Source organism: Hippopotamus amphibius, chromosome 11, assembly GCF_030028045.1.
Source record: "Hippopotamus amphibius kiboko isolate mHipAmp2 chromosome 11, mHipAmp2.hap2, whole genome shotgun sequence".
Lineage (NCBI taxonomy): Eukaryota > Metazoa > Chordata > Mammalia > Artiodactyla > Hippopotamidae > Hippopotamus > Hippopotamus amphibius.
The window spans coordinates 40,796,874-40,816,058 of NC_080196.1; the positions used below are offsets into that span (position 1 = coordinate 40,796,874).

A 19,185-nucleotide genomic window follows, 5' to 3' on the forward strand; every position below is an offset into this window, starting at 1 on the left:
TGTGATGTCGATTTGTTAAAATACAGCTTTTCATTGTAAGAATAATACCTGCTTTTTAATGAAAATCTATCAAATACAGAAAAGCGAGGGGCGGGGGGGGTGTGCAGGAAGAAATCTCCTGTACTTCCATTCCCTGGAGATAAATCCTGTTAACATCCTGGAGTGTTTCTTTTACTAGAAAGCATGGGCTTTGTCATAGTAATGAAGGGATTCTTACCTCCCAAAGTTACACAACTTTTTCTTTAGCATATTAGAGGGGGCTTTGATTAAATCTAAAATACCACCATCCTACCATGCATTTCTTGTTCTCGAGGACGAAGATAAACAACCTGGAAACCCTGCTGGATGCCCACACCTGGCCTCAGCCCTCTAGGTAGCTCCAGGCCTTCAAGTTTATTTCCAGTATCCTTTCTTCAGATTTACTACATTTAAGGAAATGCCAGGGAGTTGACAGAAATCTGGTTTACTTAACAGTACCTTTCATGAAACAAAGGAGAGAATGAGTATAAACTATAGCAACACTTAAGTGAAATGCACTATGCTCTTATGCCAGAAAATTGCATTTTTTTTTTTTCCTAAAAGGAAAGCAGTCTTTATTTCAGGGGCTTCCAAAGCTTGATTTATAGTAACTACAAACATTGCTACTTTTGAAAGTTTACAGAAAAATTCTTAGAAAAATGGTAAATTTCAAACATTAGTCACACTGTTGTAATACTTATCCAATGTTACTCATTTGTTCTTCAGTAAGAAGAATTCTTCATAGCAAATGCCCCAGAGTTACCTCACTCAGTTACTACAAGCCATTAAAAACCTGACTGAACTAAATCGGCGGAATGTTTTTGTAGCCTTACTGAACACGTGTAGCTCTATCCTCCACTGTCTCAATAGGCATCACATTTATCTAAGTAACTGTAGATCACATCTGACAGATACTAACAGTAAGCTTACTTACTATACTGAAGAAGCCTAACCCTGATATGTGTGCTTCCTATAGATATACTGTCTGATGCATATACAAGCAGATCCAGGTAATGCCCTTTGGGGATGGGAGAGTTTTCTTTGCCTTGACTGGCCTCATTCTAACCGGTGACCTCTAACTTTTTGTTTATAATGACGCTCTTTTAAAAAATCCTGGGACTTCCCTGGTGGTGCAGTGGTTGGGAATCTGCCTGCCACAGGGGACACGGGTTTGATCCCTGGGCTGGGAAGATCCCACATGCCGTGGAGCAACTAAGCCCACGTGCCACAACAACTGAGCCTTCGCTCTAGAGCCCATGAGCTGCAACTACTGAGCCCATGAGCTGCAACTACAGAAGCTTGCGCGCCTAGAGCCCATGCTCTGCAAGAAAAGTCACCACACTCAGAAGCCTGCGCACTGCAACAAAGAGTAGCCCCTGCTCACCACAACTAGAGAAAAAAAGCCCACGTGCAGCAACGAAAACCCAACGCAGCCAAAAAATAAAATAAAAATAAAAATAAAAATCCTGTAACATTGATGGTAAGGGAGCCCACCAATTCCATCAGACGTGGTGCACCTGCAGATGACTGCATGGAAGATATACTGCGGCCTAAAAGAGAATGACCTATTTAGTGACACAGTAAGCAGTGGTTCAAGAAACATGCAAGAGCTGGGATCTTTATAGTGTTCAGAAGTCTTGTTACAGTGGATAACTGAATTGCATAAGGGTTGTGAGCATTAAAACTAAGGTTATGATTCCACTGTTCATTTTGGGCAGGCAGGGATCTTTTGTCACAATGGAAGATCACAGAGAAGAGGACTCTTCACAGAGACCTTGAGCAAAAATGGGCCTTCAAGAATAGCTTCTGCTTTGTAATGGTTTATCACTCACCAGTGACAGGGATTGCCTGCAACTGAAACAAATTGGGCATGAAACAGTGTATGTGATCAATCTGTCTATGGACTTCCCAATCTCCCTGTCTGCTAACATGAGCGTGGCTATCTCTGGGTACCTGATGTTGCCTCTGCCTACATGATTGCAAACACTGGGTGGCTGTGTCCTCTTCTGAGTCACAGTTTAGCTTGTAAAATTGCAGAATTGTTCTGATTTATTTCAGTCATTCCAGGAGCTGACTTTGGTTCCAGTTTATATAAAAAATTAACCTGTGCAGTGTCTTCAGATGTATGTATTTGTGCATTGGGAGGGGGATCGACCTCTTTTTCAATACTAAGCTGCTTTCTCTCTCTAAGCTTATCCTCTTCATCTTCTGTAGAAGCCAAGGATGGATCAAACGTATCAAAAAATGTTAAATGTGGGCTCACAGGAATATGCTTTCAATCAAAGGCTATTTAGGGGCTCAATCTGAACCAGCAGGAAAAGGGCATTTCTCAAGCATTAATTCAGAAAGGTGTGTTTTCCTTTTATTAGAAAAGAGGAGCTTTTGACGGCTTGTTGTAAGTTCTCATGGGGAAACACAAGCCCACAGTATCCTGCAACCTCTGTCTCAGAGTGACTTCCTATAGTGCTGCTGGAAATTATGTTTATATCATGTACATAGCTTATGCCATTTCACCTCTCTCTCCTTTGAAGTCCCCTTCAAGTTCCACCAAATTTTTTTTGGCGGGGGTGCTGTGTGGTTTGTGGGATCTTAGTTCCCCAACCGGGCATCAAACCTGGGCCTCTGGCAGTGAGAGCGCCAAGTCCTAACCACTGGACCACCAGGGAATTCCCTCCACCAAGCTTTTTGTCAGTATGCAATGAACTTTGTGTCTCTGAAGAAGAGGAATGTTTTTTTCTTCCCACCCTACAGAGCATGCCAATAGTAGAAATCTCCTCTTGCAAGTCTTGTTCCTGGGGTGACACACAAATTATTATCCATTTCAATGCTTATTTCAACAATCGGAGGAATTTCAGTGGCAGAATTTTGGTTTCTTCTTGAAGAATTCTTTGAAGGGCTTAATCCCAGTTTCAAGGCAACATAGCCTCTTCAGGGACTGCTCTGTTGCTGAGGAGCTGTCTCCTATACTGACGTTTTCTCTTTGACAGTCAAACATCTGTTGGAGTTCATGCCCACATTTTCACTACGGCTTCCTCCTTCATGTCTGAAGAGATTCTGACGCCTGTATTTGAAGTTATTCCATCTTTTTCCCCTCTTTATCCGTTGATTATAAGATCGTGACCAATAGCAAGGCAGGGCTTTGGAGGGGTGGAAGCCTTGAAGGAACTATATTGTTCTTCTGGCCACAGGTACGCATGGTGTCCTTAACCTGCTACACTCACTGAAACTTGACCACGGGCGATCGTTCCTCCATAGAACCTGACTCTCTGCAACATCCTGACGCATCTTATAAATGGAGTGTGGGAGATGGAGCAACTCAGATGGTCCCCACTCTCCCTCTCCACTATTACCCTGGGGGTGCTCCTTCTCTCCCAGGTAGCACTCGTTTATTAACCCTTTACTGTGTGTCAGGTTCTATTCTGAGCACTTCACAAAGGTAACACATTATGCTGCACAACAACCCTGTGAGGCAGGACTGTTATTACTCCTGTTTCCTAGATGAGGAAACTGCAGTACAGGAGGTCGCACTGCCCTGGATTCCACCTGAGGCCCCTAACTCTACCATCTTGTCTACTGCTTATTATCTGCAACAGTGAAGGTTCAGAATAAGTCCAATGCCATCAAAAGGAAAAGAAGCAGGGTTCAAATGAAGGACAATTCCTGTTTACTGAGTATACACGATGGTACAGGTACTTCACAGGCATGATCATATTTAATTGTCACTTCCTCCAATGCCTCTCCTTGAGGGACAGTTATTCTTTTTACCCAGGGTAAGACTCTAAGACCAAGAGTTTACCCAAAGTCACAGCTATTCAATGTCAATGTCAAAATTCAAACCCAGGTGAGATACCAAATATTAGGCCTTTTCTTTACTCAGTGCTGCTTCAAATTGGGGAAAGGTGGCTTCTTGGTGCCTTTGAGCTGAGAAAGTCAAGTCAGTGCACTGGGTGCCTCTGTGTCTCTGCCTCCTGTCCTGGTCCCTCCTACCACCCATGGTTTTTACAGTCTTTCATAACATCCCAGATAATTTACTGAGCAGCTACTATGTATCTGACACTTTTCTTTTAGGCCCTGGAGATACAGCAGTAAAGAGAAGTCACTGTCATTCCAAGGAGTAGTGGGGCAATCAAAACAAATAAACAAAAAAGGCCTCTCCCTCCCCAAAAAATCATTCTCAGGTGCACGGCCAGAGAGTGTATAAATCTCTCAAGGGTCCAAGCAAAGAACATGTTGAAATACTGGTGTTTGGATTGAGAGAGTAAGTAACTTTAATGACTTTTTGCAAGTCAGATGGTTTACACTTATCTGCTTTCAACAAAACTGAGTAGCACCTCTTGGAGTTGTCAGTTGATGGTCATTAATATAAATTTTGGTGATGACCACTACGTGATTTTGGGCACACGTGGAAGGAGTTTAAAAAAAACAATGATGTTGCGGTGCCAAACCCTTTCCATTCTCATCTACTTATTTAATGTGACCAAGTTTTCTTAGCCATTACCAAAAAAACATGAATAGAATGATGCAGGACTTATTGAGAAAAATCACCTCCTTTGCACTGAAGGTATATTTGCAATAAAATTTCATCTATCATAAAATGATCCTATATGTTATTTTGATTAATCATGCAATAATAATACTCATAATGATAGGTAAGAAAGTTTTCAGAGGATCATGATCTCAGGAAATGTTTTCACAAATTAAATTACAATATAAATGCACATTTATGTAGTAGAGAAGTATGACAGGATGATCAATCCAAAACTTTTAAGCATAAAATTGTATTACCTGAGGATAAACTTCTGTGAGTAAAATGAAATAGATATACAAGTTCAAGGAGAAAAGGCGGTAACAAAATTTCTTAGAGTTAACAAAGTGATTTTTATTTTTTACATATAAAAATGGATGATGGTGGGTATGAAATTGCTATTGCATTTAAACTCCATTGGATGGCATTCAAAACTGTGATGTAACGCTTTTAAAGTGTCAATTTCCTTTCCAATTTGTATGCCTTTTATTTAATTTTCTTGCCTAGTGACCCTGGCTAGAACCTCCAGTACGAGACCGAACAGAAGTGGTGAGAGTGGACATCCTTTTCTTGTTCTTGATCTCAGGGAGAAAGCTTTCAGTCTTTCACCATTAAATACGATGATAGCTGAGGGTTTTTCCTCAGCCTTTATCAGGTTGAGGAAATTCCCTGCTATTTCTAGTTTGTTGCATGTTGTGCATGGGGGTAGTTTCAAAAAGTTATTTTAGTAAGTAAGGAAGCAAAATGTTTGAAAGCTCAAGTTAAATTTCCTAAGAAGCTCTGTCCCTGCTATACCCCAGCACCAAGCACAGTGCCTGCATAGGGAAGGGGCCCAATCAGCATTTGTGGAGCAAACCATCGCCCTCCTTCCCCCTTGCATTTTATGCTCCAGGGATGCTACACTGTTTATGGTTCCCCCCACATACCATGCTGTCTTCTCTGACTGCAGGTTTCCTCCCTCCCTTCTCTTTCCAGCTGACACATATACAATGCATTCCAATGCTGCCCCAGTGTCATCTCATTCAGGAAATGCCTCTCTCCTCACCCCTTCTCAAATCATGAGCCGAGTAGGCCTCTTTTTTTTCTGCTCCTGTGGTACTTTATGCATCTACTGTATTTATAATTCCCCACTAAACTACACAGGTGATATGGTGTGTGGTTAAGAGTATGAATTTGAGAGCCTGGCTGCCCAGTTTCTTTTTTTGTTTTTCTCCATCTTTATTGGAGTATAATTCCTTTACAATGTTGTGTTAGCTTCTGCTGCACAACAAAGTGAATCAGTTATACATATACATATATCCCCATATCCCTTCCCTCTTGAGCCTCCCTCCCACCATCCCCACCCCACCCCTCTAGGTCATCACAAAGCATTGAGCTGATTTCCCTGTGCTATCCAGGGAAACACATAGCTTCCCACTAGCTACCTATTTTACATTTGGTAGTATACGTATGTTATACACTCTCTCACTTCGTCCCAGCTTCCCCCTCCCCTCGTGTGCTAGTTCTCTACATCTGCGTCTCTATTCCTGCCCTGCCACTATGTTCATCAGTGCCATTTTTCTAGATTCCATATATGTGCATTAATATACAATATTTTTCTCTTTCTGACTTACTTCACTCTGTATAACAGACTCTAGGTCCATGCACCTCACTACAAGTAACTCAATTTCGTTCCTTTTTATGGCTAAGTAATATTCCATTGTATATATGTGCCACATCTTCTTTATCCATTCATCTGTCAATAGACATTTAGGTTGCTTCCATGTCCTGTGGCTGCCCAGTTTCAAAACTCTACCTTTTACTAATTTGTGTGACTTTTCTTGTACTTCAGCTTCCTCATCTGTCAAACAGAGATGATAATAATAGTACCAATCTCATAGAGTTGTTTGAGGGAAGAGGAACAACGGTGTCCAGTAAAGTCATTACTATATAAGAATTAGCAAATATATGTTGATGTATAAATGATTCACTTTGCTGCACACCTGAAACTAATACAACATTGTAAATCAACTATACCTCAATAAAAATTTTAGAAAAAAAGGAATTAGCTATTAAGTTCTACAGGGCAAGGTCTATGTTTTCTTCTCCTCTGTTTTCTTCTTCTTCTCAAAGCCCTTATTCTCATGCCTGGGCTGCAGTGGGTACTTGATACGTGTTTGTCATGAGGGTGGGCCTGGTGGAAAGTATCTGAAAGAAGGAAAAGAAAAATGGATTTGACATTGCATAGCAGGTAGAAATCAGAACTCAAATGTCTAAACCAGGTTGCCCATTTTTATGTATTTCCTAAACTGTCTTCACTCTGGCCCCGAGATTACCAAACTGGAGAAATTAAACTTGGGGCTAGAGACTCCAAAAGGACATAGAGACCTCAAAGAACATACACAAGTCATAAGAGCTGCTCTGTGCCTGCCTGCTAATGAATATTAACAAATGTGTGTGGCAGATATTAGTCAAAACTTGTTTTCTTTATATCCCAGGAGTGAGGATGTGGGGCAGACAAATCCTTATCACTACAGACTTCTCTGGCAGAAGTTCATTACCAAGGAAAAAGAACTAAGAGTTGGACACGATCAGCTTAGGTCAGTTTGTAACACCCTGCTGCCTCCCCAGAGCACCTCCAGGGAGCAGAGCAAGGGCTCTACTTGCCTCCAAACCATCAATCTCTCTCACTGCTAAAGAATCTCCTCCCCTCATCCAACCTTTATGCTGTGGAAAGAGCATCCAAAAGGACAGAGTTGTTGAAACCTCAAAGAACTCTCATAGTTTCCCACTCCACCAGCCAAGGCTTTTATTCTTATATCTCCTCCAGCTACTCCCCTCAACCCTTCACTCCAGCACCATTTCCTTGTGAAGTTTATGCTTTTAGAGAACAAAGCCCAAAAGGGGTTTATCTCTAAGTAACTTCTGTTCTCAAGTGTCTCCAGGGATCAGAGAGCCCAAGAGGCTGATTTACTTGCTTGGAAGTTGCTGGCTGCTCTGGGTGGACCCTACCGACTGCCCAGACAGGCTGTGCTGGATATTCTGTTTACGCCTCCAGATTCACCCTCACCCTCTCCACTCTGCTCTGTGCCCTGGGAGGCTGCTTGCATGGACTGCATCACCCAGGCACCTTTGCCTTCTAACTTCCAGCTGGGTTTTCGTCAATGGAAGGCACTAGCCTGAGAAGATGATTGGGACAAGAAGTTGGGTATTTATTTCCCTGTTGAGCCACGGTCAAATCCCTTTATCAAAGGTCACAGCTGTATTTAGGCAGCCCTTTCTTACTTCTACAGCTCTGCTATATGTTGAACTGTATCCCCCTCCCTAAAAGATGTATTGGAGTCCTAACCCCCAGGACCTCTGAAGGTGACCTTTGGAGATAGGTCTTTACAGAGGTGATCAAGTTAAAATGAGCTCTTGAGGATGAGCCCTAATCCAATATGGCTGATATCCTTATGAAAAGGGGAAATTTGGATATAGATTGAGACACACAGAGAGGGAAGATGACCTGAAGAGACATGAAGAGGGTGGTCACCTACAGGCCAAGGAAAGAGGACAAATCCTTCCCTCGTAGTCCTTAGAAGGAACCAACCCTGCTGACAACTTGGTTTCGATTTCTAGCCTCCAGAGCTGTGAGACAATACATTTCTATTGTTTAAGCCATCCAGTTTGTGGTACTTTGTTAAGGCAACCCTAGCAGACATACACACTCTCATTGGGTTCTGGTAATACCTCCACCCCTTGTCCCATCAGGCCTGGGGTGGTAAAGACTCCCACTGTTGCTAGTCCCCAAATGCCTCACCATACCTAGTTGGTTTCTCTTAATCCTGTCCACACCTCAATCTCATTATTCAATTCTCTTCAATTATTCTGTTGACTGTGCCATTTTTCCTGATACTGAAGTCTAAAATATAGTTACATTTTCCCAATATACTTCACAAAACTATCACAAAGGCAAGAGAAATTTCTACTGGGGTTCTCCAATTATGCAGACATCTTCTGGGAATTTTATTCAAGGTAAAGTATTTGATATATTTTCACTTTCTTCTTCTGTTGCCTATTTCATCTTGCAGGACATAGGGGAAGCCATGAGGGGAAGTGACACTTTGGGTTTAATTCAGATCAAAACTGTGAGAGTTTGTGGTAATCAAGGCAGGGAATGTTGGGTGTGAAGAAACATGTATCCTGCTCTTTAGGTGCTCATATTTCAAAAATTCCAAAGAAGCATTAAGGAAGATCCCAGGACAGCCTTAAAAAATAAATTAGCTCAAAAGGAATGGGATCTTTGCAGAAATTAAATTCTGACACTGCCCATGAGCAGCAAAAACACAATGACTCATGTTCTCTGAATAATTCTACTTTTAAAAGAACTTGCAGAAAAACAGTTGTGGGAGAGGTGTATGCATGTAATTGAAAATGAAACCCAGGGACACCCCTTGTGGCACAGTGGTTAAGAATCTGCCTGCCAATGCAGGGGACACAGGTTCAATCCCCGGTCCGGGAAGATCCCACATGCCATGGAGGAACTACGCCCTTGTGTCACAACTACCGAGCCTGCGCTCTAGAGCCCACGAGCCACAACTATTGAGCTTGTGTGCCTAGAGCCCATGCGCCACAACAAGAGAAGCCACCGCAATGAGAAGTCTGCTCACTGTTACAAAAAGTGGCACTTGTCACAACTAGAGAATGCCTGCTCGTAGCAACAAAAACGCAGCACAGCCAAAAAAAAGGTAAAAAGAGAAAAAAAATGAATACCAAAGAAGGGCCACCACTTTTAAAAATAACTTCTGGAAGGGTAAAATCCAAAATAGGATAAGCCCTGTGAAAATAGAGGGGAAAAGTAATTTTTAAAGTTACATTTAAAGCAAGAAACACAAAAAAAGGTATAAGCTTTAGAATAGGGGAAGAAACCAAACTAGCTTATGTGAACAATTATAGAAATTACAGAAAAAGTGTGGCGAACTGAAGCATGCTGGGAGACGGGGAAAAACATGAAAGAAAAAGGAGAAATGGTCAATTCTGGGAACTCAGTACAGTGAACTTGACATTGACTCTGGAAAAATTCTCAAATGAGTTATTAAACAGATGGCTGGTAAGCTCTTAGAGAGCGAGGCCACAGTCACTCAGAGTCAAACGTATTTCCTTTATGATGGATCTGCACTAATCCATTTGGGTTTTAGCACAGCTCTCCTGGTGTCCCTCTAGTGTTTTCTCTCCCTCTTCTAGACCTTTCTCATAAACTGCACATCATTTATTCTTTGATTAGACAAATATTTGAACACCTAGTAAGTGCTAGGCACTAATATCCCTGTTCTGGGACTTTTCCTCAGCCAGCAGCTCTCTCCTGTCTTTTCTAAACCCCATGTGGTTTTCCTGAGCTGGCAGAATCCTCAGACTCCACGGCTTCACTGTCTGCCCCAACTCTCCTTTTGTTTTCAAGGATAAGAGTCAAGGGGAAACTGGGTAGCAGTTTTCCTTGGTCAATAGGTGCTGTCCTCTTTTGCAATATGCCCAGAAATGCTATCATTCAGGTTCCACGCAACAGATGTTAATTATCTAAACTTCAAATTTGGCAAACATTGAAACATTTACATTTCCAGTCTCAAGTTCCACTTCATTTCTTCAGTCATTACCAGCCACAATCCCCGCCTGTAAGTTTCCAAGGCTTTGCTCAACTGATTTTCCCATTCAAGAATGCCTGACATCTCCACCTCTGGAAATCCTACACATTTCCCAAGACACAGCTCAAAAGCTGCCTCTGCCTTTGGCTGGACATAATGACCTGCTTTGCTCAATAAAATCCCGCCCAAGCCCCCATGCCTGACCTGTGCAGCACTATTGTACTTTCATCTTCCCTTCTCGGGCAATTAATTACTTGTCTGTCTTCCCCACTAGCGTCTAAACTTCTTTAAGGGCAAGGGTGTGCAGGCTTCCATCCTGTCCAGCTGCAGTACTTTACAAAGGGGTCGGCAAACTAAGGCCTGAGCCAATGGTTGAAATAGTGGAAAAAAGATCAACAGAAGAATAATATTTCATGATACATGAAAATTACATGAAATTAAAATTTCAGGGACCATAAATAAGGCTTTTTTGGAACACTGAGATCCCCTATTTTCAATGACTGCTTTTGAGCTCTAGTGGCAGAGCTGAATCGTTAAGAGATCTTATGGCCCCCAAGCCTTAATGTTTACTATACAGCCCTTCACAGAAAAACTTTTCTAACCCTGCTTTACAGGAAGGATTTGATGATTGATCACTGTGTCAGGACACCAAGGGTCTGAGTACATATCCCCTCCGAATTTTAGTTTATTTGTACAGTGAAAGTAATAATTGTCTTGCCTTTAAGCTGTCATGAACATCAAATGAGATAATGCACTTAGAAAAGTATGAAAAGTATTCTGTAAGTAAAGACAACTGTGTTTATCTGTACTGGAAAGATGACAAAGTGGTAAAATAAGAAAATGCTGTTTTTATTCTCCTGCTTCCTTTCTTTACAGCCTTCATTTAAATTTGAATTTTTAAGAGAAAACTCGCTTTTAAAGTTTTTACTTTTTAAGTGATGATAAGGTCACAGGTTCCTTCCAGTCTTTTGTGTTGCTGCCACCTCCTTTTCTTTCTCTCTTGTAATTTTCCCCCATTTTCTTTACATAGTTTCTCAAACGGCCCTCACAATAACTCAGTGGAGGAACCAGGACACCTGATTATTCCATTTTACAGGCCAGGAAACCAAGGCAGATTACAGTTGACTCAGCACTCAGGGAACCCTCAATGCCACGCTCTTCGCCATTCCTCAGGGGCAACCGCCCGGCAAATAGAACAAAGCTGACCCTACGAGGCTTCCAAGCTCGGTTCTCAAACACCCCTCGCGTGTCCATCCTCGGCTCTTTCCTTTCCCGGCCCCCCCCATTCTTTACTGCCCACCCCTTCTCGGGAGCAGGTGGTAGGCTCCGCGCTCAACGCGCAAGCGCGCGCCGCCGTGGGCGGGGCGGGGCGGGAACTGGGGGGCGGGGTGTGCGCGGGCTTGGTTTTGGGCCGCGGCGGGAGCGGGAGTCACCGCCACTCGAGTGCGCAGGCGCCTGGTTGTTACCGGTCTCGCCATGGAGCGGAAAGGTGAGCGGTGGAGCGGCCTCCGCCACGAGGGGCAACGGCCGCCGGGGCGAGGCCCGGGTCAACGCCGGGAGCTTCGCCTGACCGCCGCCGTCCGGTCCCCGGGCGTGCGGTGCCCCTCCACCGAGGTGGCGCCGCCCCTCACCCCCCGCCTCTGGGCTGCGGATCCGCGCCCCTCGGCACGGGCGTCCTTCCGCGCCGGCAGTCATCGCCCCTTGTTCCCCGTCAGGCAGCCCCGCGCCTTGGGGCCACTGCCGGGCCCGGCCCTCGGCAGGCGAGGCCGACCCCCGCCCGCCAGCCCCCTGACCTGGCCCGAGCCCCCTCCGGCGCGCCCCGTGGGCCGCCAGCCCCCTGAGCGGCCGCCTCGCCGACTCCGCGGCGCTCGCCCTGGAGCCGCCCCTCAGGCAGGCCCGGCGCCCGGGCCTCGCGCTCCTGCTGGGTCTCCACCCTCACCTTGGTCGCCTCCTTTCCTCCCCATTCGCCCTTCATCCATCCCTCTCTCCTGCAGTGCTTGCGCTCCAGGCCCGAAAGAAAAGGACCAAGGCCAAGAAGGACAAAGCCCAGAGGAAGTGAGTCTCGCACCCCAACATCCCATTCTTTGGATTTGCCCCCGCACCTCTTCTCCTCTGGTTTTCATACCTTGAAAGTGCACCGGGTTCGGGCACCCGGCGGCCCCCGCCACATGGCCTCGGGGCGGCCGAGGAGGGTCGCGCCCGGTGAACCATGTGGGAGGGAGCTTCTGTTGCTGAAGGCCAGGTCTGGGCCTTAGCAGCCCGGCGCCTGCTGGAAAGGGCTGTTGGGGGAGGACCGGAGCCCCACCGGTACCTTCCCAACTCCAGAGAGGAGGTGCAAGCTCCCCGAGTTTGGGCCTCCCCACGGAGCTGGTAATTATCAGTTTGTGAACTGTGCTCTCTTTCCGTACCTGCTTCCCAGCGTCCTAACTTGCCTCCTACGTCTGCAGTGTAGGCGGCCAGAGAAGTCTTGGGTGAATTTTCCGTATTTTGGTCTGCCAGGCACGCACCCTTTTATAGAAGAGGGCATGGAGGTTTCCCCTGGCTTAGGCAACTTCCTGAGCCTGCAGGCTTCTCTCCTTCCTTGCAGTGTGCAGGCAGCCCACGGGGTATGCAGCCAGTTTCTGTTGCTGCTCCTCTTCTCCCTGAACTTCAAGTCCTCGTGCTGAATGCAGATGCCTTCTAGTGTGGGCATCACAGTGGTGACGAGGGAAATTCTGTAGCTGCTGCTGATGGTGATTCTGGCTCGGTGTGTTAAGGGCCACATGCCGATTTTTATCAGCAGGACGCATAATCGTGGTTTAGCGCTATTGTGGGAAACACAAAAGTTGGTCAGAGCTTCATAGAAACGCCCAGTAGAGGGCTTGTGCAAGTGAGGCTTAGTCTGAAGAACTTTTGTCTTATACTAATGTTTAATTGCACAGGGCCTTGGAAATGGTCTTTTAGACAGTTTATACTCAGAAAAAAAATGCATTATTTTCTTGACACTTTTCCATTTACTTGGATCTGCGTGGAGTTGTACACCATCTAAGTCTTTCTGAACTGATAAAACTCACTTCAGAGGCTTTCCTAGGTTTCCTTTCTGGATGATGATACAAGATCCAGGCGTGTGTGCCTTTGTGTATGTATGTGTATTGTTTTTAGCAGCTACCTAATGTTTCAGGAGAGCAAATAATGACTTCTTTCAATAGAGCTAAAGTGATAGGTGACCTCACCTCTTGCTTCATTTCTATCAACTGTCTTATGAAATGTTTTATTTTGTGAAGTGCTTGGTAACCAGTACAGTTAAATGTGAGTTTACATATATTTATGTGTATTTAATTTGCCTCTTGATTATCCATGTATGGATGATTCAAAAACCAGTTTTTACTCCCAGATTGGTTTAATGGAAACAGCAAGGAGCTAACCTGGTTCTTCTGTGCAGTGGGAATTTAGTTACTCTGTGTGTGTGTGTGTGTGTGTGTCTGTGTGTGTGTGTAGCGCATACCCTTAGTTTTGTTACTCTCTGTGCAGCTGATATGCATGTGTTATAAAACAATGTTTTCTGCTGATGTAAGGTGGTGGTGATTTTATTATTCACTGTATTATTTAAAATTCATCTGTCCTAGTCTCTCCACATGGAAATTAACCTTGATATTAGCCTGAATAAGCCTATAATTTGGAAAGTAAATATGTATAGGTGATCGTATACTTTATTTTTAACACCAGATTACTTTGAATTATCTATTTAGACCATATGCTTTATTTGTAAAGCTGAATATATATATTTTGCATTATCTGTTACTCCTCCATTCACTGCTGTGACCTAGTCACTTGCACAAAAGCAAGTGAGTAGTAGAGGTAATCAGCAGTTATTTTACTGAATATTTCATCTTGTACAACTTTGACTCCTTGAACCACCCGCATTTACTTGTAGTTTCAGAGGTACTTAATTTTTTTTTTATTTTTGGCTGTGCATAGGCTCTCTCTAGTTGCTGTGAGCATTGGTGGTGGGGGGGCTACTCTTTGTTGCAGTGTGCAGGCTTCTCATTGGGGTGGGTTTTCTTGTGGAGCATGGGCTCTAGGCCTGTGGGCTTCAGTAGTTGCAGTGCGTCACCTCAGCAGTTGTGGCGCACAGGCTTAGTTGCTGTGTGGCATGTGGGATCTTATGGGCCCAGGGATTGAACCGGTGTCTTCTGCATTGGCAGACAGATTCTTAACCACTGAGCCACCAGGGAAGTCTGCGGTGCTTAATTTTTTATTGTCTTCAATTAATAGTTTTTCTTGATAATATTACTTTTTTGGGGGGGGGGGTTCTCCAGCCTCCTTTTAAGTACCTGAAATATCTAACTAATTAACTTGGTTAGAGTTCTGTCAGAAGTTTAAGCCCCACCCGACTCAGGTAACTTGACTCTATTCCATAACTCCTGACTGCACTCCGATTTCCAGTCGTTTTGCAAAGGCAAGCTGCTAGTTACCAGATTAGTCAGAAAGAAAGTCTGAGGAAGAAGCATGCAATAGTTTGGTCTTTGGAGTGAGATCGGATCTGGTTTGAATTCTGATTTTGCCGCTTTCTAGCAATCTGACCTTGGATTAGTTAGTTAAGGAAACAGTCTTATATGTTATGATTGGTAGTTCAGTCATAATGAAAACTGATCAGGACTTGAATAAAAAAAAAAAAAAAAACCAAGCATTTAAATGAAAAATTTTAGAAATTTTGGATGTACAAAGTAAGTAGCATCCTAGTAATTTAGTCATAGTGTGGTACAAGTGGAAAGGATTTTCAGTCCCCTGATTTTGTATGTCTTAAAACTGTAATCTACATACTTTAAATAATATTCCCATGGAGCTGAACCTATTTGTAGCAGTGTCAAAACTGGAATCCAGGGCTTCTGCCTTCCAGCTCAGTGCTCTTTAGGATTTGCTTCCTTTGGGTTCTTTTACTGTGCTGAAAGATCTGACTTTGGGGATTTTCAGTTGTCTTTAGTAGTCTTATTTGAAGAATTCCTTCTCCATTTCACTTTTTCAGACACTGTATTCTTATTTACTAACATTAATTAGTTGGTAATAATCTCTATTTTACTTTACAAATAAGGAAATTGAGATTTGCCAGATTACTCGCCTAGGATTCTAACCCAGATCTGACATACCCCAAAGCCCTGGGTACTAACCATTGCTGTCTCCAAGTGACAATTCCTTTTGGTGTATCCAAGGGCAAATAAGATAGAGGCTGAATGAACAGAGGCTTCTGAATAAGGGACCTCAGGATGCCTGAGTGTTTACACTTTCATGGCCCACTGGATATGTCTCTTAAAGGGTACAATGTTCTGGAGTGTTTACACTTTCATGGCCCACTGGATATGTCTCTTAAAGGGTACAATGTTCTATCTCCCTTTGAGTATTCAGTTTTCAATGTGTATATCAAGAGCTGTGAGCCTTTGTTTGTCATAAGTTTTTATAATTTAACAATTTATGTCTGCTTTTGAAATTGTTTCTATGGAAAATAATTCCAGAATGGATTTCGTATCTAATAATTTTATTACTTAGCTCAGGAAGTTAGTTTGGACAATGATTTTCACTTTATTTGCAGTTAAAGAACTTTATGGAGTTAGTATAAATTTGGTAGTAAAGTTATTTGAGCTGGAGAAATGCTTTTGCTCATTTTAGCACTCACTCATCTATGGAGTCAGAGGGGAGATGGTTTTATTTCTTAACTTTCCAAAAATGCAGTTGAAAACTTAGAAGGGACAGTACTTAAAATTTTCCAACATTTTTATCCTGTGAAGAGTAAAGTACATAAACTTGAAACAATTTTTTAAAATTAAATGGCATTGGATGCTTTTTACACTTAACAGTGCACCTTGGAAATTGGTTCTATACCAGTTCCATGTAGTGCCACCTTACTATTTTTTTAAGGTCTGCCCTTTTCACTATCTTAGAAATGGTTCCATATCAAGACACAGAAAGTAGCTTCATTTAGCATTCCATTAAATGGATGTATCATAATTTATTTTACTTCCTATTAATAAACATGTATATACTTTTTAAGGCAAAAGTAGAATCATTGGATATACTTTTCTCCAGTTAACATTACCAGGAATGTTTTTCATAGCATTAAATATTTCACATTGTTTTAAATGTTCCATTGTAAGCTATTTACAGTTTTTCACAATTCATAGCTAAGATGAATAATCTTTTGGATAACCATTGCTCACATCAGTGATTATTTCCTTAGGATAAATTCTTAGAAGTAATATTACCTGTATGTACATTTTAAAGATTTTTAATTCATATTATCAAAGTTTTCTCCAGAAAGAGTTAACCAGTTTAACTCCTATTCATTAAACACCTATGAGCAGTTTTTTATTTTCAGTGGGAGGAGACAAAGAATAAACAGTAGACATCATAAGTAAGTTACGTAGTATGTTAGGTGATAAGGTGGAAAAATGAAGGAAGATAAGAGGGATTGAGAAGTGGGAATAGGGGTACAGTTTTAAATAGGGTGATGGAGGCCACATTGATAAGGTGACACTTGAAGGAGGTAAATGAAGGGCTGCTCCAGGCAGAATATGAGGAGTAGGAATATTCTTCTACCTCCTGCTTAGCCACCAGAACTGGGCAGTGTTACTTGAAAAAGCTTTCCAAAGCTGGTAATCTATAAGGTATCTTGTTTTAATTTCTTCTATTACTAACAAGGTTGACCATTTGGAGGATATATTTATTGGCCTGCTTCTATCTTTTGCCCATTTTTATGTTGGATTATTGATCATTTTCTTGATCTTAAGAGCTGTTTAAGAGTGTACCTTTTGTTATGTGAGAGATTTGTATTTCTCAGCTTGTTCGCCTTTCAAGTTACATTTATATTGTGTTTCTGACATAAATTGATTTTTTAAAATGTGGCTGATCTATCTTTTTCTTTGCTTTTTACCTTTGAAATTTTCAATGTCATCTGTCCTATGTTTAAAAAAAAGTTGCATTTTTAATTTTGTGATTCCATTTAAATATGCGCTTTCAAAATTATATACTACTAGAATTGCACTTTTAGAATTGCTCTTGTCAGAACTATTTTCTTGTCTTTCTTTCTTTCTTAGTAAGTTTATATATGTTAGTAAATTCTATTTGCGTTAGTGTTTCTGCTACAGTGAGGCCCAGAGGCTTGCCAAATTTACCATGTTCTTTTAGGTTACTGCTTGAAACCAACAACTTGAAGTGTTAAAAGTGGCGGGTGCTTAGGAGCTCCTTTATTAAAAAGGAAGAAAAGACAGGCTGGTCAACTAGAATCCATTTTTATTGTAGTTTTTAGACCTCGTAGAGTAACTGCAGCAAGCTTTCTTGGGTTTTTTTTTCTACCTTTGATAGACTTTTGCCCAGTGTTCCCCAGATCCTGTCTATCACTAATGCTGATTTGGGGAGTAAGTTCATTTTTGTACTGGCTAAAGTATTTTAATGCTTCTTTCACTGTAACTGAATTAATTCCAAGCAAATAAGAAAATTCAGATAGCTAGGAGTTTTTTTTTAACTCTTCCTTTCCAGGTACAATGCAAGTAATGATTTTTTAGCTAAGGAGAAATAGATATCTAAATATATTTATAATCTTACAGTTTTTTTCATTGAATTTAAGATGCTATCAGTTTTTTAATTCACCATTTTATGTACCACTAAGAAAAAAATACTACCAATTAAACTGACACACCATTCACTGTAAGATGCATCTTGATTGAAATGAAATGTGAAATGACGGGAGACATTTTTTTTTTAATTTTATTTTTTATTTTTTGGTGGGATCTTCCTAGAGCAGGGATCGAACCCGTGTCCCCTGCATTGGCAGGCGGATTCTCAACCACTGCGCCACCTAGGAAGCCCCCGGGAGACATTTTTATGTTTGAATTTGTGAAATGCAGAAATTCCGAGGTTCTGTAGAATTGGCAGCATGATTGTCTTTTTAAAAGCTTTGTTGTGGAAGTTTTCAAATATGTATAAGATAAAAGAAAATGACAAAATAAACTTTCACATATTCACCTCAATTTCAACAATGATCAACTGTGGCTGATGTTGTTTCATCTATTGATATATCTTCTCCTACTCCCCTCCATTTTATTTTAAAGCAAACCTCAGACATCGTACCATTTTGTAAGATGTGGAGTCTTAATTTTTTTTTCCTGTTTTTATTGGGGTATAGTTGTTTTAGTTTCTACTGTAATGTTAGTTTCTACTATACAACGAAGTGGAGTTCCCCATGCTATACAGCAGGTTCTCATTATTTACCTATTTTATACATATTAGTGTATATGTATTAATCCAGATCTCCCAATTAACACCCCCACTCCCACTTCCCCCTCGGTGTCCATACGTTTGTTCTCTACATCTGTGTCTCTATTTCTGCCTTGCAAACCAGTTCATCTGTACCATTTTTCTAGATTCCACAAATATGCGTTAATATACGATATTTGTTTTTCTCTTTCTTGGACTCTTAATTTTTTAAAAACATAACTACAGTACTATTATCACACCTAAAGTTTTTTAAAACAGGTTCTTAACATCAAATATCCAATCGGTATTCAAACCTCCCTGCTGACTTTGAGTCCTTACATTGCCATTGTTTTAAAAGTCTCTCTAGTCTTTTTTTTTATGTAGAGATTGATTGATTGATTGGCTGCATTGGGTCTTCATTTCTGCCAGCGGGCTTTCTTTAGTTGGGGGGGGGCTACACTTGGTGCACTGCGTGGGCTTCTCTTGTTGTGAAGCACAGGCTCTAGGCGCGCAGGCTTCAGTAGTTGTGGCACATGGGCTCAATAGTTGTGCACAGGCTCAGTAGCTGTGGCACATGCTGCGTGGCTTGTGGGATCTTCCCAGCCCAGGGATCAAACCCGTGTCCCCTGCATTGGCAGGCAGTTTAACCACTGCATCACAAGGGAAGTCCTCTCTAGTCTTTTTATCTATAGGTTCTCCATGGTTTTTGTTTTGTTTTTGTCTTGTTTTGTTCTTTGTTCTTTTTTTCTTTGAAAATTTGTTTTTACTAGACTGCTTCATTGGTGGTGCTGTATACTTCTGTCAGACAGCACATAC

The 19,185-nt window shown here is 42.0% G+C and overlaps 1 protein-coding gene and 1 pseudogene across 1 annotated transcript in view; one reads left to right on the forward strand and one right to left on the reverse strand.

Annotated features, from left to right (window-relative positions):
* Positions 1–988: 988 nt before the first annotated feature.
* LOC130830888 (suppressor of cytokine signaling 5-like) lies at positions 989–3,102 on the reverse strand (annotated as a pseudogene).
* Positions 3,103–11,619: 8,517 nt separating this feature from the next.
* The window catches only part of SRPK1 (SRSF protein kinase 1), an 82,201-nt gene continuing 74,635 nt past the window's right edge, over positions 11,620–19,185 (forward strand). The window contains 2 exon segments of the mRNA XM_057698455.1: positions 11,620–11,957; positions 11,959–12,198. Coding sequence (XP_057554438.1) covers positions 11,620–11,957; positions 11,959–12,198 — 578 coding nt within the window.